Source organism: Anopheles moucheti, chromosome 2, assembly GCF_943734755.1.
Source record: "Anopheles moucheti chromosome 2, idAnoMoucSN_F20_07, whole genome shotgun sequence".
In the NCBI taxonomy this organism is placed as follows: Eukaryota; Metazoa; Arthropoda; class Insecta; order Diptera; family Culicidae; genus Anopheles; species Anopheles moucheti.
In genome coordinates, this window is record NC_069140.1 from 61,470,265 (window position 1) to 61,483,574 (window position 13,310).

The following is a 13,310-nucleotide window of genomic DNA, read 5'->3' on the forward strand; positions in this document are numbered from 1 at the left end:
CTGGATTGTTCTAATTGTAGTTTCGCCTAGCCGCCTGGCTATTATAAAGCGCGATATAATCCTCGATGAAGTCAGTTCGACTGGACAAGAGGCGAATGTAGCTGCCCAGCTTAAAGTCTCTATAAAAACAACAAACAACAACAGCTCGCCTGGACCCACCAAACGATCTACATCTTAATAACGCAGTAGTATTAAGTGTTAAATGATTGTTCCCATCTTGTGTTCTATGTGAAAGAAATCCTTTCTGTGGCAACCCGGCGCCTCAACACCCCGAAACAGTCCGTAATGTTGTGTAGAACTTTCGTAATTTTCGGTATGTTATAATCGTGTTAACCGGCGCGGCCCGGTGGTGTATTGGTAGCAGCGCAGGTCTTCGCACGACAGGAAGAGATGAATGCAGTCGAGAGACTCTAAATCTCTATAAATAAACACAAACAAACACAACAATTCGCACGACTGGACTGAGACAAAATCCCATCCGGACCAAACCCCCGTAGCAAGGGCTGACTACCGGGCTACGTAGTAAACATAAGTTGTTACGGCCTGGCCGTTCTAATGAAAAAAAAAAATATGTTAACCATTCATATTCGAATACAGTCAATACCCGAGTTTCGAGGTTCTCGTCTTACGTGGTTTCGGAGATTTTAAAAATTCTACATTTCTTGGAGTTTTGAATGCAGATTTACATTTCATTATTAAAAAATAATGTTCATGCCATTTTATTAAAATTCTTGAAATAAACGTAAAAATATCTATTTTCAATGGGCTGTATTACGCGGAAATAAGTACTAGATCCCTTAATACGACATATGAACGATATTTTATAGGAAACACGAGATACGCGGATTTCTCTGGGACGCATTCGAGTATCGGGTATCGACTGTAATTAGATCGAAGCATTTGTTAATCATTGAATGACTCTTTTTCTTATTATTGTCGCTCATTAGTGCAGGATTACAAGCTTCAAATCAAGTTTTAGTTTGCGTGGTACTCCAGTGTGTAGATGAACATATTCTTGCACGCTTGCAAATATTTTTGATTGTAGAAAAAAAGGAAACTTTATATTACAACTTGTATGATTTTTCCCTCCAATCGAACGTTCAAGGAAAGTCATCAACCATATAGTGCCGTTGCATCCACGAGCGCATTGCCATTGCTGTACGATGCAATCACAACCCTAGGGCAGAAAAAGAGAGCCGGGAGAGAACGGTTTGCTTAGTGAGCGAGCGCGAGATCGAGCATTTTGATAGAAAGAAAGAAACCGGTCGAACGCACGCACATTTTCATTCGTTATTTAGTTGTGAGTCAGTTTGGTTTGCTTCGAAAATTCCGCTTCACGAACGATCAGGTACGAATAAAGCAAGCATACCATTATTTTGCTGAGCCATTGTAGGTGTTGCCTTTTATTACTATTGCTGCTGAACGCGTCCGGGTGCAGACAAAAGTGTGTGGTGATGTTTGTATGTTTCATTTTTGCATTCAACCGTATAGCTAACAAGTGTATTGTGACGCAACTGTTCAGCATCTAACCAACTCATACCAAAGGCAGGGAAAATGATTTGAAGGGAAAGTGGTTTCCATACCTTCATAATCAAAGTATCGGTGAAAGTGTGGTGATATCGGTAAAGCTACACTTCAATCATTCTAAATACATTCGTATGCGAAAGTTGTTTTTTATCAGAAACTGTAGCACAACGCATCTAGTCTCGTGTGTGCCGGATTTTCAAAAACAAAGAGAGGTCGCAGAACTCTCGATGCTACAGAGACGTAGAAGTGGACAAGCACGGTGAGAAGCGCAGCATCCAAATCTAGCGGTATCGGTGAATAGAAAGTGTGTGTTATCTTTCACTCGAGTGCATACGAAATACACCATGTAGAAAAGGATAACAACATAAACAAAGAGATACTCCGAGGTTAAATTCTCCCTTTTTGCGAGTTCACGTATTTTTGAACGGGAGAGTCTACACTGAAGGCTGGAAGTCAGCGTTCCGACGGTTCGTAAAAAGGCGGTTTATTGACCGAATACGAGCGAACTTCCCAGACAAACTATCAGCTGATCCCAAGCCCAAAACAACGCAAGGAAGGAATGCTTGAAAGAGTTTATTTTATGCTTGCGTGCGTGCTCTATTGACATTTTCACGTGATATAGGTGCACTTAGTTGTTCGTCGTGTAATTACTTGAAGTGCACGTTAAAAACCATGTCAAGTATTTTTGAAATACCTTTTGCACGAACAGATAAACTAATTCATAGCAAACACCAGTATGCTAATTTAATGAACACGAACAACGCTTAGAAATGACACTGAATGATTATGGCAACCTGTTGAGTTTACGTGAAAACTGTTTGAATTGCACACACGCTTACAACCGGTAATATGCGTACAATACGTTGTGCAGCTTCTTTGTTGTCTGAGCTACAGTACAATCGCATAATTGTTTCATTCGCAACCCCAAAGTCTTCAGTGCAGTGTGACCGTGCTTGGAATTGGAATTTCACTTGACCAATTGTGGAGTTAGTTAATTGGCACAACAAGAACGAATGTGTGTTTGTGAGCGTTTATAAATGAGGCGAGGTGTTTGCAGCGTCTACATTAACAGGCATGTGATGCTCACTTCTCTTACTAAAAAATCGTCACTAAAATTTTGACCTTAAGTGTACAGAATAAATAATAAATACTTTAAGAGAAAAGGCGTAAAGTATCTTTTGTCAGTATAAATTTAATAATAAAATCTAGCAATAAGGATCGAAATCGAATCCCTATCGTCTCAATCAACATACATATCGCTCATACATTAATGTGTTTGAGCAGCTGGGAAAAAGAAAATATAGCATCGACAGGCCATCAATTGGTAGTGCGTACCATTTCCTCAAACTGCTGCAGTTGTATTAGAATGTTTCTTTGTATGGATTTCCGTTCAATCTGAACAATTCCTCTTACGGCGGGCACTATTAGAACATGTTTAAAAATAAATAACATCTGTGTTCTGTGGTTAGACCTTTCCCTGCCGAACTAGATCACTGATATTTTCCTACATAAATAGATCATTTTTCTTAGTCTTCTAATGCTTCTTGTTGTGTTACCTAAACTTCCTATTCGCCGCCTGTTGTGGCGAGTTTGGATTCTCCTTGAGTCTTAAGATCTGTTATATCTCATATAAATCAAGAGTCAAGAGTGTGTTTATTCCTTCAAATAGTTTAAAGATATTTTAATTCGGTTTTATCAGAGAGTTTAGGATCCGGAACTGGTATTAAAGAAAACGCCCATTCACTTAGAAAATTCGTCGCATTCAAATTATTTCATATATTTAATATAAACTATTCCTTCCTTATTCCTATGCATCTAATCAGTATGGTAAACCATTTTGCTTGCCAAAGAAATAAGTGTAAATTCATAGCAATGAATTTTTGGTTTTATTGGTCCATTTAAGCGAAAGCCTATATAAAGCCTTTATAGATTTCCAGTGCTAGAAATTTGTCTTGTAGATGCGTATGGTTTTAATTACAAAGATTGATCTGGCGAGTAGAATGTATCCTCATGTGATTTACGTTTCCAATCTATTTCCAATAATTCGCATTTATCTCGACTTTCGGTCAAATTCACCGATTGTTGTAGATAAAATTTGAACTGGAACAGAAAAGTATTGTCTGATTATTCCTACAATGTAAACAATGTGGGTATTATTGTAATGATTAATTTCATATCGGTGCTTCCCTCCCATTTTGATCTAAAACAATTCTTTTAATAAGTATTGGATAAAAGATGATACTATAATAATTGAACAGCATGAAGTTTTTGTAGTTTGTTTGGTTTTTGTAAGTCATTATGACTAACAAATAAACGAATTTAAATTGGAGTTAAGTCTGAAAGTAGTCATATAATAACATGTAAACATATGTAAAACTCCACAATTGGAACGACTAGATCTGTTTCCGACGCGAAAAAAAAATCCTTGAACTTTGAAAAAACAAATACGGCGTGAAAATCAATATACACATGCTCTTTAGTATACATTTTCATTTTTTTTATTTTTTCGATAGGGATAAATATTTGAAAAGGTATTGGTGTCGACGCCGGTCTTCACAAGACATGACCGAGTCAAACTCCCATCCTAACCAAATCCCGTATTATATATAAATATTTATACGTGGTATAAATAAGTCGATACGGCCAGGTCGTTCTAACGAAAAGAAATATTATTGGAAATTCTGATACCAAAAGAATGATTAAAATGGGACGTACGATCAGCCCGTTTTTCATAAAATAAATGAAATTTTATCAACACTGAGAAGGTTCAAGCTAAAAGGATTCCAGAAACTGGCATTTTGCGATTGAAACATGCGCAAAATTTCTGGTATTCATAATGACATTTAAATTTCGCTAGATAGCTCATATCTTTCGACATATAATTACACGGTCTGAAACACAAATAGAACACAATCGGTGGTTCTTAAATAGATATGGAATGTGGTGGTATTTCTATTTTTTCTAGACCTGGTCAATGTGTAGAGTCGATAGTACACGATTTTGTAGCACAATTAGTATGTATGGGCACAATCAAATCCGAATGCAGAATTGATCATTTGTTTTTGCATAATTCATGTCAAGGGATTTCCAGTTATTACATATGGCAATCCATGATAGATAACGTTTCAAAATAACTATTTCATTAATTTTTGCTCCCACAAACAGAGGGGGCGTATGGTCATTTTTGTCGGTCCTGAAAAAACAGAGGTAGGTTAACATCAGATGTTCAAACAAGCTGAGTAACTAAGAAAGTCCCTGGAGGCAGGATTCACAAGTCCTACCAAGAGATTATCAATCAGAGTAATGGTCATATAACGTGTAACAAATCCATCGTCATACGGCAATTATATTTGCTTACCATTTAGATATTGTCTATTACATCAAGTGGCGTGCGACATAACGTACGTACGATATAAGAATATATAAGATATAAGCAATTGAACTGTTCTGTTTTGGATAATATTATCAAAAATACTAAAGGATATTTTTTTTACTGATTTTTGAATTACATTGTTTGATAACAATCATTTAATGCAGTCTTGTTCAATACCTACAAATTTCGAGACATAGGATCTTTTGCAGATTAAACGTTTTACATTTGGTGTTGAGTTCCCGGATGTTGCTAGGTAGCGCACATGAACAGGGGCCAAACTGCAAATCGGGATATCGTGCTATTGAGTAATTGATCAGCTTATAAGCTCATTTATAACATAAACGCTCAAATGTTTTTTTCGCTAAGAAGAATTAATTCTTTATTACTTCCTATTTTCGAGCTCTGCATGTCCAAATACTGTTGCAAAACTGTTGCTGTGTTGTTGAAAACTAATTAGTCATTTACTTTTTGTAGATCTACTACTGACTGCATACGAAAACAGCCCCTTATCTGTGTGTAAACTAAAGCGGCCATAACAAAATGGATCACATTTCTTTGCTTTTCAAAGTTGTTATCAGACAAATAACGATAGATTGCTGTTTCAAGAGACATTTTACACGAATGCCGAAACCTCCCCTACCATGAGTGCATGGAGATGATTCATAAAGCCACACGCAAAATAAAACTACTATCAGTTTCAGTTGGTTGGAAGAGAGAGAACGAGAGATTTGGAGGGATAGAGAGAAAGAGAGAGAGAGAAAGAGAAAAAAGAGAGTGAGAAAGAGAGAGAAAGCAATTATAATTGCTTAGAGTCAGAATGCAAACTAAAGCGTTAAAGATAAAGAATATCTTTACTAAACACCATGCCGTACAATCTGTACCTTCTAACGACACAGGCACAAAGCCAGATACTATTTGGCTCTAACGGCTTGATCATCGTGTAGTAGTAGTGTATAAGTAGCGATCCGAACGTGTGTGAACCAGTTTTGTATTTTTCTTCTAATTGCAGGGAGAACAATTCCTACATAATGCCCTGCTGTGCAAATGGCGATACAGGAATAGGTGAGTTATGTGCATACTTTGCTTTGAGTTTTATCTAACGTTAAAACAACAGTTTTGTTTTGAATTAGTACAATAATGATGAAGAAAAAATCATCGTGTGACCGCTTTATCGTCGAAAAAGTGCGTCCCTGACACTGTTTCCATTATGTGTTTTAGTTATACGATAAGGTGAATGTTTTTTGCTCGCAAGTGCGTGACCCAAAGTGTTCCACAAACTTTAAAATATGGTGGTAGAAACTTTAACTGTGTTTGGAACTTCTTTCATAACTTTCATAACATACAACGTTACACCCACTAGTTTAAATTTATTCGAATCGTTTAAAATGAGTCAAAATTAGTGTGTCGCAACTATTTAAATAAGTTATCATTTAAGGACAGATAAATAGTTCGGATAAAGAATTATGAATAATTGCGAATTTTAAAAATATATTGCAAAAAACATTTCATTTATTTTTTATTGTTAAATTAGGTTCTATCTTAACAGCTATTTTTAAGATAGATTATCGTTTAATGTTTTTGTTCACTTCAAAGCAGTGCTCTATTTCCAAACTGAACTGATACGATGAGGGTATTGAAATTGGATACAATATAATAGACATATTGGAGAGAACAAGATAGGTACATACATGGGAATGTGTGTAGAAGCATGACAATAAGACAGGGAGCGCGATAGAATAATGAAGATAGGCGCAAAAGCGCAATAGAGACAAAGCATAGTAACATCACATCAATAATTAGATATCAAATGCATCCGATGTATTGCCTTTATATGTAATGACCGTGAGATGAACCTGATGGATGTAGCCTCGATACGTTTAAGTACAAAACTGCATCCCAGTTGTGAGGCTAACCCAACTATGGAATAGTTAGCACTAAGTGAAACATTTGCGAATGGTTTGCCCGAAGGGCAGCACTGTACCTTTCGTCGCGTAACGCTTACTTGCATGGTCAGCACCGTGCATGTGTTTGGTGGTGTGCCACTTGCTTGTACAAAGGACGGATAACCAGTAGCGGTCTATAGTTCACTGCGTTCAGCTGTTGATCAAACACCGATGTCGAAGAGTGTGACTCTGACACAACGACTATAGGTAGAGTGTGTTCGAACGGCTCATCGAACGGACGTAGTGTGTAGATCGCGCGTGATCGCGGGTGTTCAGCATAGTGTGCGTAGGTGTCGCTATTTGCTAGCAAATCTTGAATTTGGACGGTACGCGAGCTAGAGTATTACGAAAAACTACAAGAACATTTAAGGGGCTTCTTGTTTGCAGTGATGACGTGTCCGGCATGTAAAACGTAGACAAAAATACAGAACGATTTTCCGCTTACTTGTGGATGATTTTTACGCAGCTGTGTTGATGAATTTATTTTATTTTGTGGATAGTAAGAACTGTGCGGAACAAAGAATTTAGATGCGACAAAAGGTGTTTAAAAGCGCATAGGTGACATAATGATGCGGCTTCTAACGATCGCTGGTCAATAACTTGGCGCTCAATATTTTCATTTGTAAATTATCTGGGTGCAAAGAAAACCACTGGACTGTTGTCTGAAGTTGAAAACACGATAACAATAAAAACAGAACAAAAAGTTTAAACAGTTTTAAATTTTGATGATGTTTCGCTCGCACGTATAGCATCTTAATGCCACAATTGAAAAAATCAACAAAAACTGACTTTGTTTTGTTTATGCTGTTAAGCGAGGTTGTGCATTGCATTTTAGCGCCTTTTACACTTACACTAGGTTCATAAAAGGGCCAATGTGTATGTGTGCGTTGGCTCCATTTGCTCATCACTAACGTTTAGCAGTGCGATAAGAGACTTTATCTTATCATATAACACCTTTTCCATGGTTTGAGAGGTTCCAAAAATCATACAAACTAGTACTGATATAAATTTCGACTGCTGGGACTGCTGTGTGAAGAGTGACTTTGAACCCGTGTTCATAAACAATTTATGCGATGGGATTGTGCTGTGGTGGTACAGATCGTGTGACAAAACATTCTAAAGAAGATATTCAACAGCCTACGGAAAGTAAGCGCCTAATATTAACAAAAAATTATGGAAAAACATTGTTAGAATGTAATGCGTGTATGCGTGTACGAATATTTATTTTACATTTCTTTTATCATCAGGCGAGCCACTTAAATATGATCCTGACTTCAAAGGACCTTTATCGAAACGATCGTGTACAGATCTTCCATGTTTGTTTTTATTTGTCACTTTTCTGTGTGCTTGGGGTTACGTAGCATACTATGGTAAGTATGCGATGTAATGATGGATATGCACAGAGACTAATAGTATGAAAATTAAACTTTTTTTAGCTGTTCAGCATGGTGACTTAAATCGACTGCTCGTGCCGATTGATTCCGATGGTCGGAAATGTGGTGTCGATAGCGAAGTGCATGATGAACCATATCTAATGTTCTTTAACATTACGGAATGTGCCAAAATTGATGTACCGATATCCGGCTGTAGCACTACACAGGTTTGTAACGGGTCGCATTACACCTAATCAAAGAATAGTAATTTCTTGTTTGCATTTAATGATTTAATTTTTTTTATTTTAGGTGTGTGTTAAGCAATGTCCAACTGAAGATTTTGATTTCGAAACCGCTAATTGCAATCCTTCCAATCTTAACGAGATTCGCACAAAATTGATATGCAAGCAAACCGTGAAAAAGACTGATCTAAAAACATGTCAAATTATTGGAGAATACATAAAAAACAAGAGATGTGCACAAACAGTTCAACAGAGTACCTCATGTAAGTATTGATCTAATGGAGTAAATTGATTTTCATGATGATGAAGGCAACAAGTTGTCATTAATGTTTGTAACGCATGGACTGTGTTTACATGAACATCATAGTATCTAAACATAAAAATAGGGTAAAATCAGATATTAATGCCGTCTTCCTGCTGCCGTCTAGCAAGTGACACCGTGTTCCGATAACCAACAACTACTATTACTTGCAGTGGCAAATCGATGCGTATCTAACATTCCTGAAGCGCAATGTGCACTCGTGCCCAAGCGATTCCAACAGCAGACGGGTGCCAGTACCAAATTCCAACTTTCATCTGAACAATGTACAGAAAAACGCAATCTTGAAAACATTTTGGAAGAAAAAATTGTTAAACTGCAATCCTTTCTGGCAAGATACGTGAATAATCTCATATCCGTTGTAACGAATGACAATAGCGTGCATCAGGTTTGTGTTTTTTCCTCTTTTGCTCGTTCTGTTTGTTATGATGTGCTATGATAAAATTACGTCACCTTATGTAGTTATGGCGATTGCTAATAACACAATGAAATGCACTAATACATTACAAATTAACCATTTATCGTCAGTTGTACAGTTAGAATATCGAAATCGATTTGTTTAGGAAGCATTTTCCAACCAGGTAGTTTTTTTTAATAGATGCCGTTTATTAACATGCTCGAATTGATAACGCTGTATTCATCAACACTCTATTATCATTGCTTTATTACTTATATTATCTCCCCTGTCTTTTCTTTTCATATATTCTCTCACACGTCCGTTTATCATAAAATCCACGATATTTTACTCATCATATCACGATCGGTATCGTATACGATTTATCAGTCTCGAAGCGATGCATTCCAGATGTGGGAACAATCAGTAATGGGGCTCGTAATGTTCAGCAATCGGTGGACGAAGCGATAAAAAATTTAAAACTTTTTATTGGGGTAGGTGCACTTTCCGACGGTTAAAGAACGGTGGTTATATTGTGTTGTTTATCTATTGTATTATTATACTATAATGTAATTCTTTAAAAAGTATTACTGCAATTATTGAACTTATTTTCACTAACGTCGATTTTATATTTATTATTTAGTATTAATCCTACTGCGTGGAACAATTTAAATAAGCGGTGTTACCAGTAAGACTAAATTAACTAGAATTCTTTACCGTAAAAAAACACTCGCCCATGATATGGTTATCTTCCTCTCTATTGTCACAAATCGGACGCTAAATTATCTTCATACACTTACGCATACTAATATTATAGAACTTGTTTTAAACTAATTTGGTAGAGTATAGATATAATGTTGGCGCATTTAAATTCGGTAACCTTTATGACGATCCAGTTTGCAATATTATTAATGCAAGCGTACTTCTCTATTGCAGACAAGCCAAATGATTGTGGAAGATATTTTGGAGTCGTGGCGTATGATATTGGTCTTCGTCGCATGTTCTGTACTAGCAAGTTTAATTCTCATAACGATGCTTCGATGGATTGCGAAACCAATGGTTTGGATTTCAATAATCGGCGTCATTGCAGCACTTAGCTACGGAGTGTACTACAGCTTACGAGAATACCAGAACATTCGTGCCAATCCTGTGGCAGCACATGTAAATGTGTCTCCTAATCTCAGTTCGTTAGTAAACTCTTGGTTTAAGTCGGATCAAACCTGGCTTTGGATACTTATTGCCCTATCGATTGTTCTGATTGTGCTACTCCTGGTAGTGTTGGTTCTGCGCAAAAGAATTGTTATAGCAATAGCACTTGTGAAGGAGGGTAGCAAGTAAGTTAATAATGTAATACGATGTTATCGTCAATGTTAATCTAAATGTTTATTGTATTTTTTTTTATCTCCAGGGCTGTTAGCGCTAGTTACTCCACCGTATTTTTCCCCCTTGTACCATGGATACTGCAGGCTGCCGTTATTGTGTTTTCTTTGCTGGTTCTGTTGTTTTTAGCGTCCATTGGCGATCCCGTGTATAAAATCAATGGACTAAACACATCAATTTCTTGCTTGTGCAGCAACGGATACAAGGAAGGAGACATTTGTGATCCAGTCGTATTCAACGAAAATTGTAAAGATTCTAGCAGAGCACATGACCAAGGTCGATGCATTGATGCTGCCTGTCACTTTCAGGAGGTGGATAGTCCTACCATAGTAGGATACTTTCATGTAAATACGCTATTTTCGAAACCTATTATTTATTCTAGTTCAATAGCCTTGCTAACCTTCCGTTCTTTTTATTTTGTTTTTTAGGCCTTGAATGTGGTTGGATTTTTCTGGTGTATTTGCTTTGTATCCGCGTTCAGTGAAATGGTGTTAGCCTTTACGTTTGCCACATGGTACTGGACACGTCAAAAGTCCCGCCTGCCATTTTTCGTTCTAACGCGCGGTGTCACAAGAACGATTTTCTACCATCTAGGCACGCTAGCGTTCGGATCTTTAATTATTGCTATCTGCAAAATTATCCGAGCCTTCCTCGAATATGTAGACCACAAACTGAAAGGCTACGACAATGGTGTGACGCGTGCCATTTTGTGCTGTTGTCGTTGTTTCTTCTGGTGTTTGGAAAGCTTTTTGAAATTTTTGAACACGAACGCATACATCATGTGTGCAATTTATGGTAAAAACTTTTGCTCTAGTGCTAAAGATGCTTTCAGCCTGCTCACGCGTAACGTACTGAGAGTAATTGCGCTCGATAAGGTGACAGGTTTTTTGTTTTTCTTGTCCAAGCTGCTGCTTGCTTCCGGAATGGCAGCCACAACGTACGCTTATTTCGATAGTGATCTGCCGAAAACACCACTAAACTACCCTTTCGTACCAGCTGTGTTTGTGTTCATTGGAACATACATTATTGCATCCATCTTCTTCAGTGTTTACTCTGTGGCTGTGGACACCTTATTTTTATGTTTTTGTAAGTACATTACCATCCTAAAATGATTTACATTCACAATTCTAACCATGTTTTTGCTTTGTTTCCGTTTTATAGTGGAAGATATCGAACGTAATGACGGTAGTGCCGAGCGACCTTTCGTTATGTCTAAAGGATTGTTAAAAATATTGGGGAAAAAGCAAAAGTAAATTATAATGATCACCAAAGATTGCACTACATGCAATTGCAACTCAAATAAATTCAGCAGCAATACATATTGACAATGCGTGGTCCACCATTAAATACCGCGCAATTTGAGGCCAAATGTTCAGCAATCCTGTATATATTTGGAGTGAAAGCTGTTTTAGTGTGTATCTAAAAGCATACACAGATAATTAAATGTTAAGTCTATATTTTTATACTAATTTATACGCAATATGATAGGAAGGATACAAGTAAATGCAAGATAATGTTGAGCAGGCAAAGTAAGGCATTTAAAACAAAGCATGAATTGTGATCGAAATATGAAAGGATAGGGTTTAAAAAACATCCACCATAATATTTTCAATAATGAATAATATATCCATATACTCGTCATCATACGGATTGCAATTTTTGATATCTTACCTTTGTATAATAAAGCACTCATATTGAAGTCTTGATCAAAATAATCAATTAGAACTGAAATCTCTGTGTTCCGGTTTTGCACGTAGTGCGGGGAATTTTTTGCATGAATGTTATTAAACTGCCAAATGTCATGGAGTATTGTGTATAAATAAAACACTTTTTCTAAGGCTGTAGATCTCACGAGCTTGTTATTAAAGATTAAGTATTGTAGAAAGAATAATGAAACTCATATATGGTGGTACTCTTTTTTGAAGTCTTCATGCACAGGGGTATTTTGACATAGAGTGTATTGTTTACAATGTTTTTGATCGATGCCATTTTTTATAATTGGAAAAAATAGTGTACTCATCAAAAACCAAACGTCACGGAAAGAGTTTATACAACAACGTTTCGTTTCGTTCGTTAGTTCGATACTATCAGGACTGCAAACGGGGAGGCCTACCTCAAGGAGTATCTACAGAAACGACTGTTTCCTGTGTAGAAGTAACTAGAAGACATACCTTACAATCTTCATTCCCGACACTATTCATTTTTTTCCTATAGTGATACAAAGCCAAGTTACTCACTCCGGTCAAGTCCATCGAAAAGTACTAAGCCATTACGAAGCAAACACTACGGAAAAATACAGGCAGGAAGAAACAGACATGCATCTAAATACAGAAAAACTATAACCCGAAGTGGAACATATTCTAATGGAGTGATGCTTAAGGTTATGGTATTGAAGATAAAACAATTTGCAAAATGCGTTCCCAATTTATTGACAGTCCTGAAAGTTTTTAAAGGATCGACCAACCAGTTAATTTTCTACAGCGTTTCAACCACGATGCAATTTGATGTGCGTTCTGTTGATAGTGTAGTAGCGATACTTAGCAGATACAGGAATCGATCCGAAACCTCCGAAGGATAATAGTCTCCACATTCCCTTACTCTTACTACATACGTCAACAGTAGTGATGGGAAAAACGGCTCCGGAGCCGGCTCCGAACCCACGGCTCCAAACCCACGACTCCGAACCCACGACTCTGAACCCACGGCTCCGGAGCCGGTTCCGAACCCACGGCTCCGGAGCCGGCTCCGAACCTACGATA

General features: G+C 37.2%; 1 protein-coding gene across 2 annotated transcripts; it reads left to right on the forward strand.

The window, feature by feature from the left end:
* Positions 1–5,799: 5,799 nt before the first annotated feature.
* Positions 5,800–12,412, forward strand: LOC128303362 (choline transporter-like 2). 2 transcript variants are annotated; one of them, XM_053040304.1, is made up of 9 exons: positions 5,800–5,962; positions 8,091–8,213; positions 8,280–8,443; positions 8,526–8,721; positions 9,562–9,665; positions 10,108–10,505; positions 10,580–10,895; positions 10,980–11,637; positions 11,713–12,412. In XM_053040304.1, the coding sequence occupies exons 1-9, from the start codon at positions 5,929–5,931 to the stop codon at positions 11,802–11,804; spliced, it is 2,085 nt and encodes a 694-aa protein (XP_052896264.1). In that variant the 5' UTR covers positions 5,800–5,928; the 3' UTR covers positions 11,805–12,412. The 2 variants fall into 2 exon arrangements, with proteins under 2 accessions (XP_052896264.1, XP_052896256.1); XM_053040296.1 differs by lacking the exon at positions 5,800–5,962 and adding an exon at positions 6,899–7,989.
* The last annotated feature ends 898 nt before the right edge of the window (positions 12,413–13,310 follow it).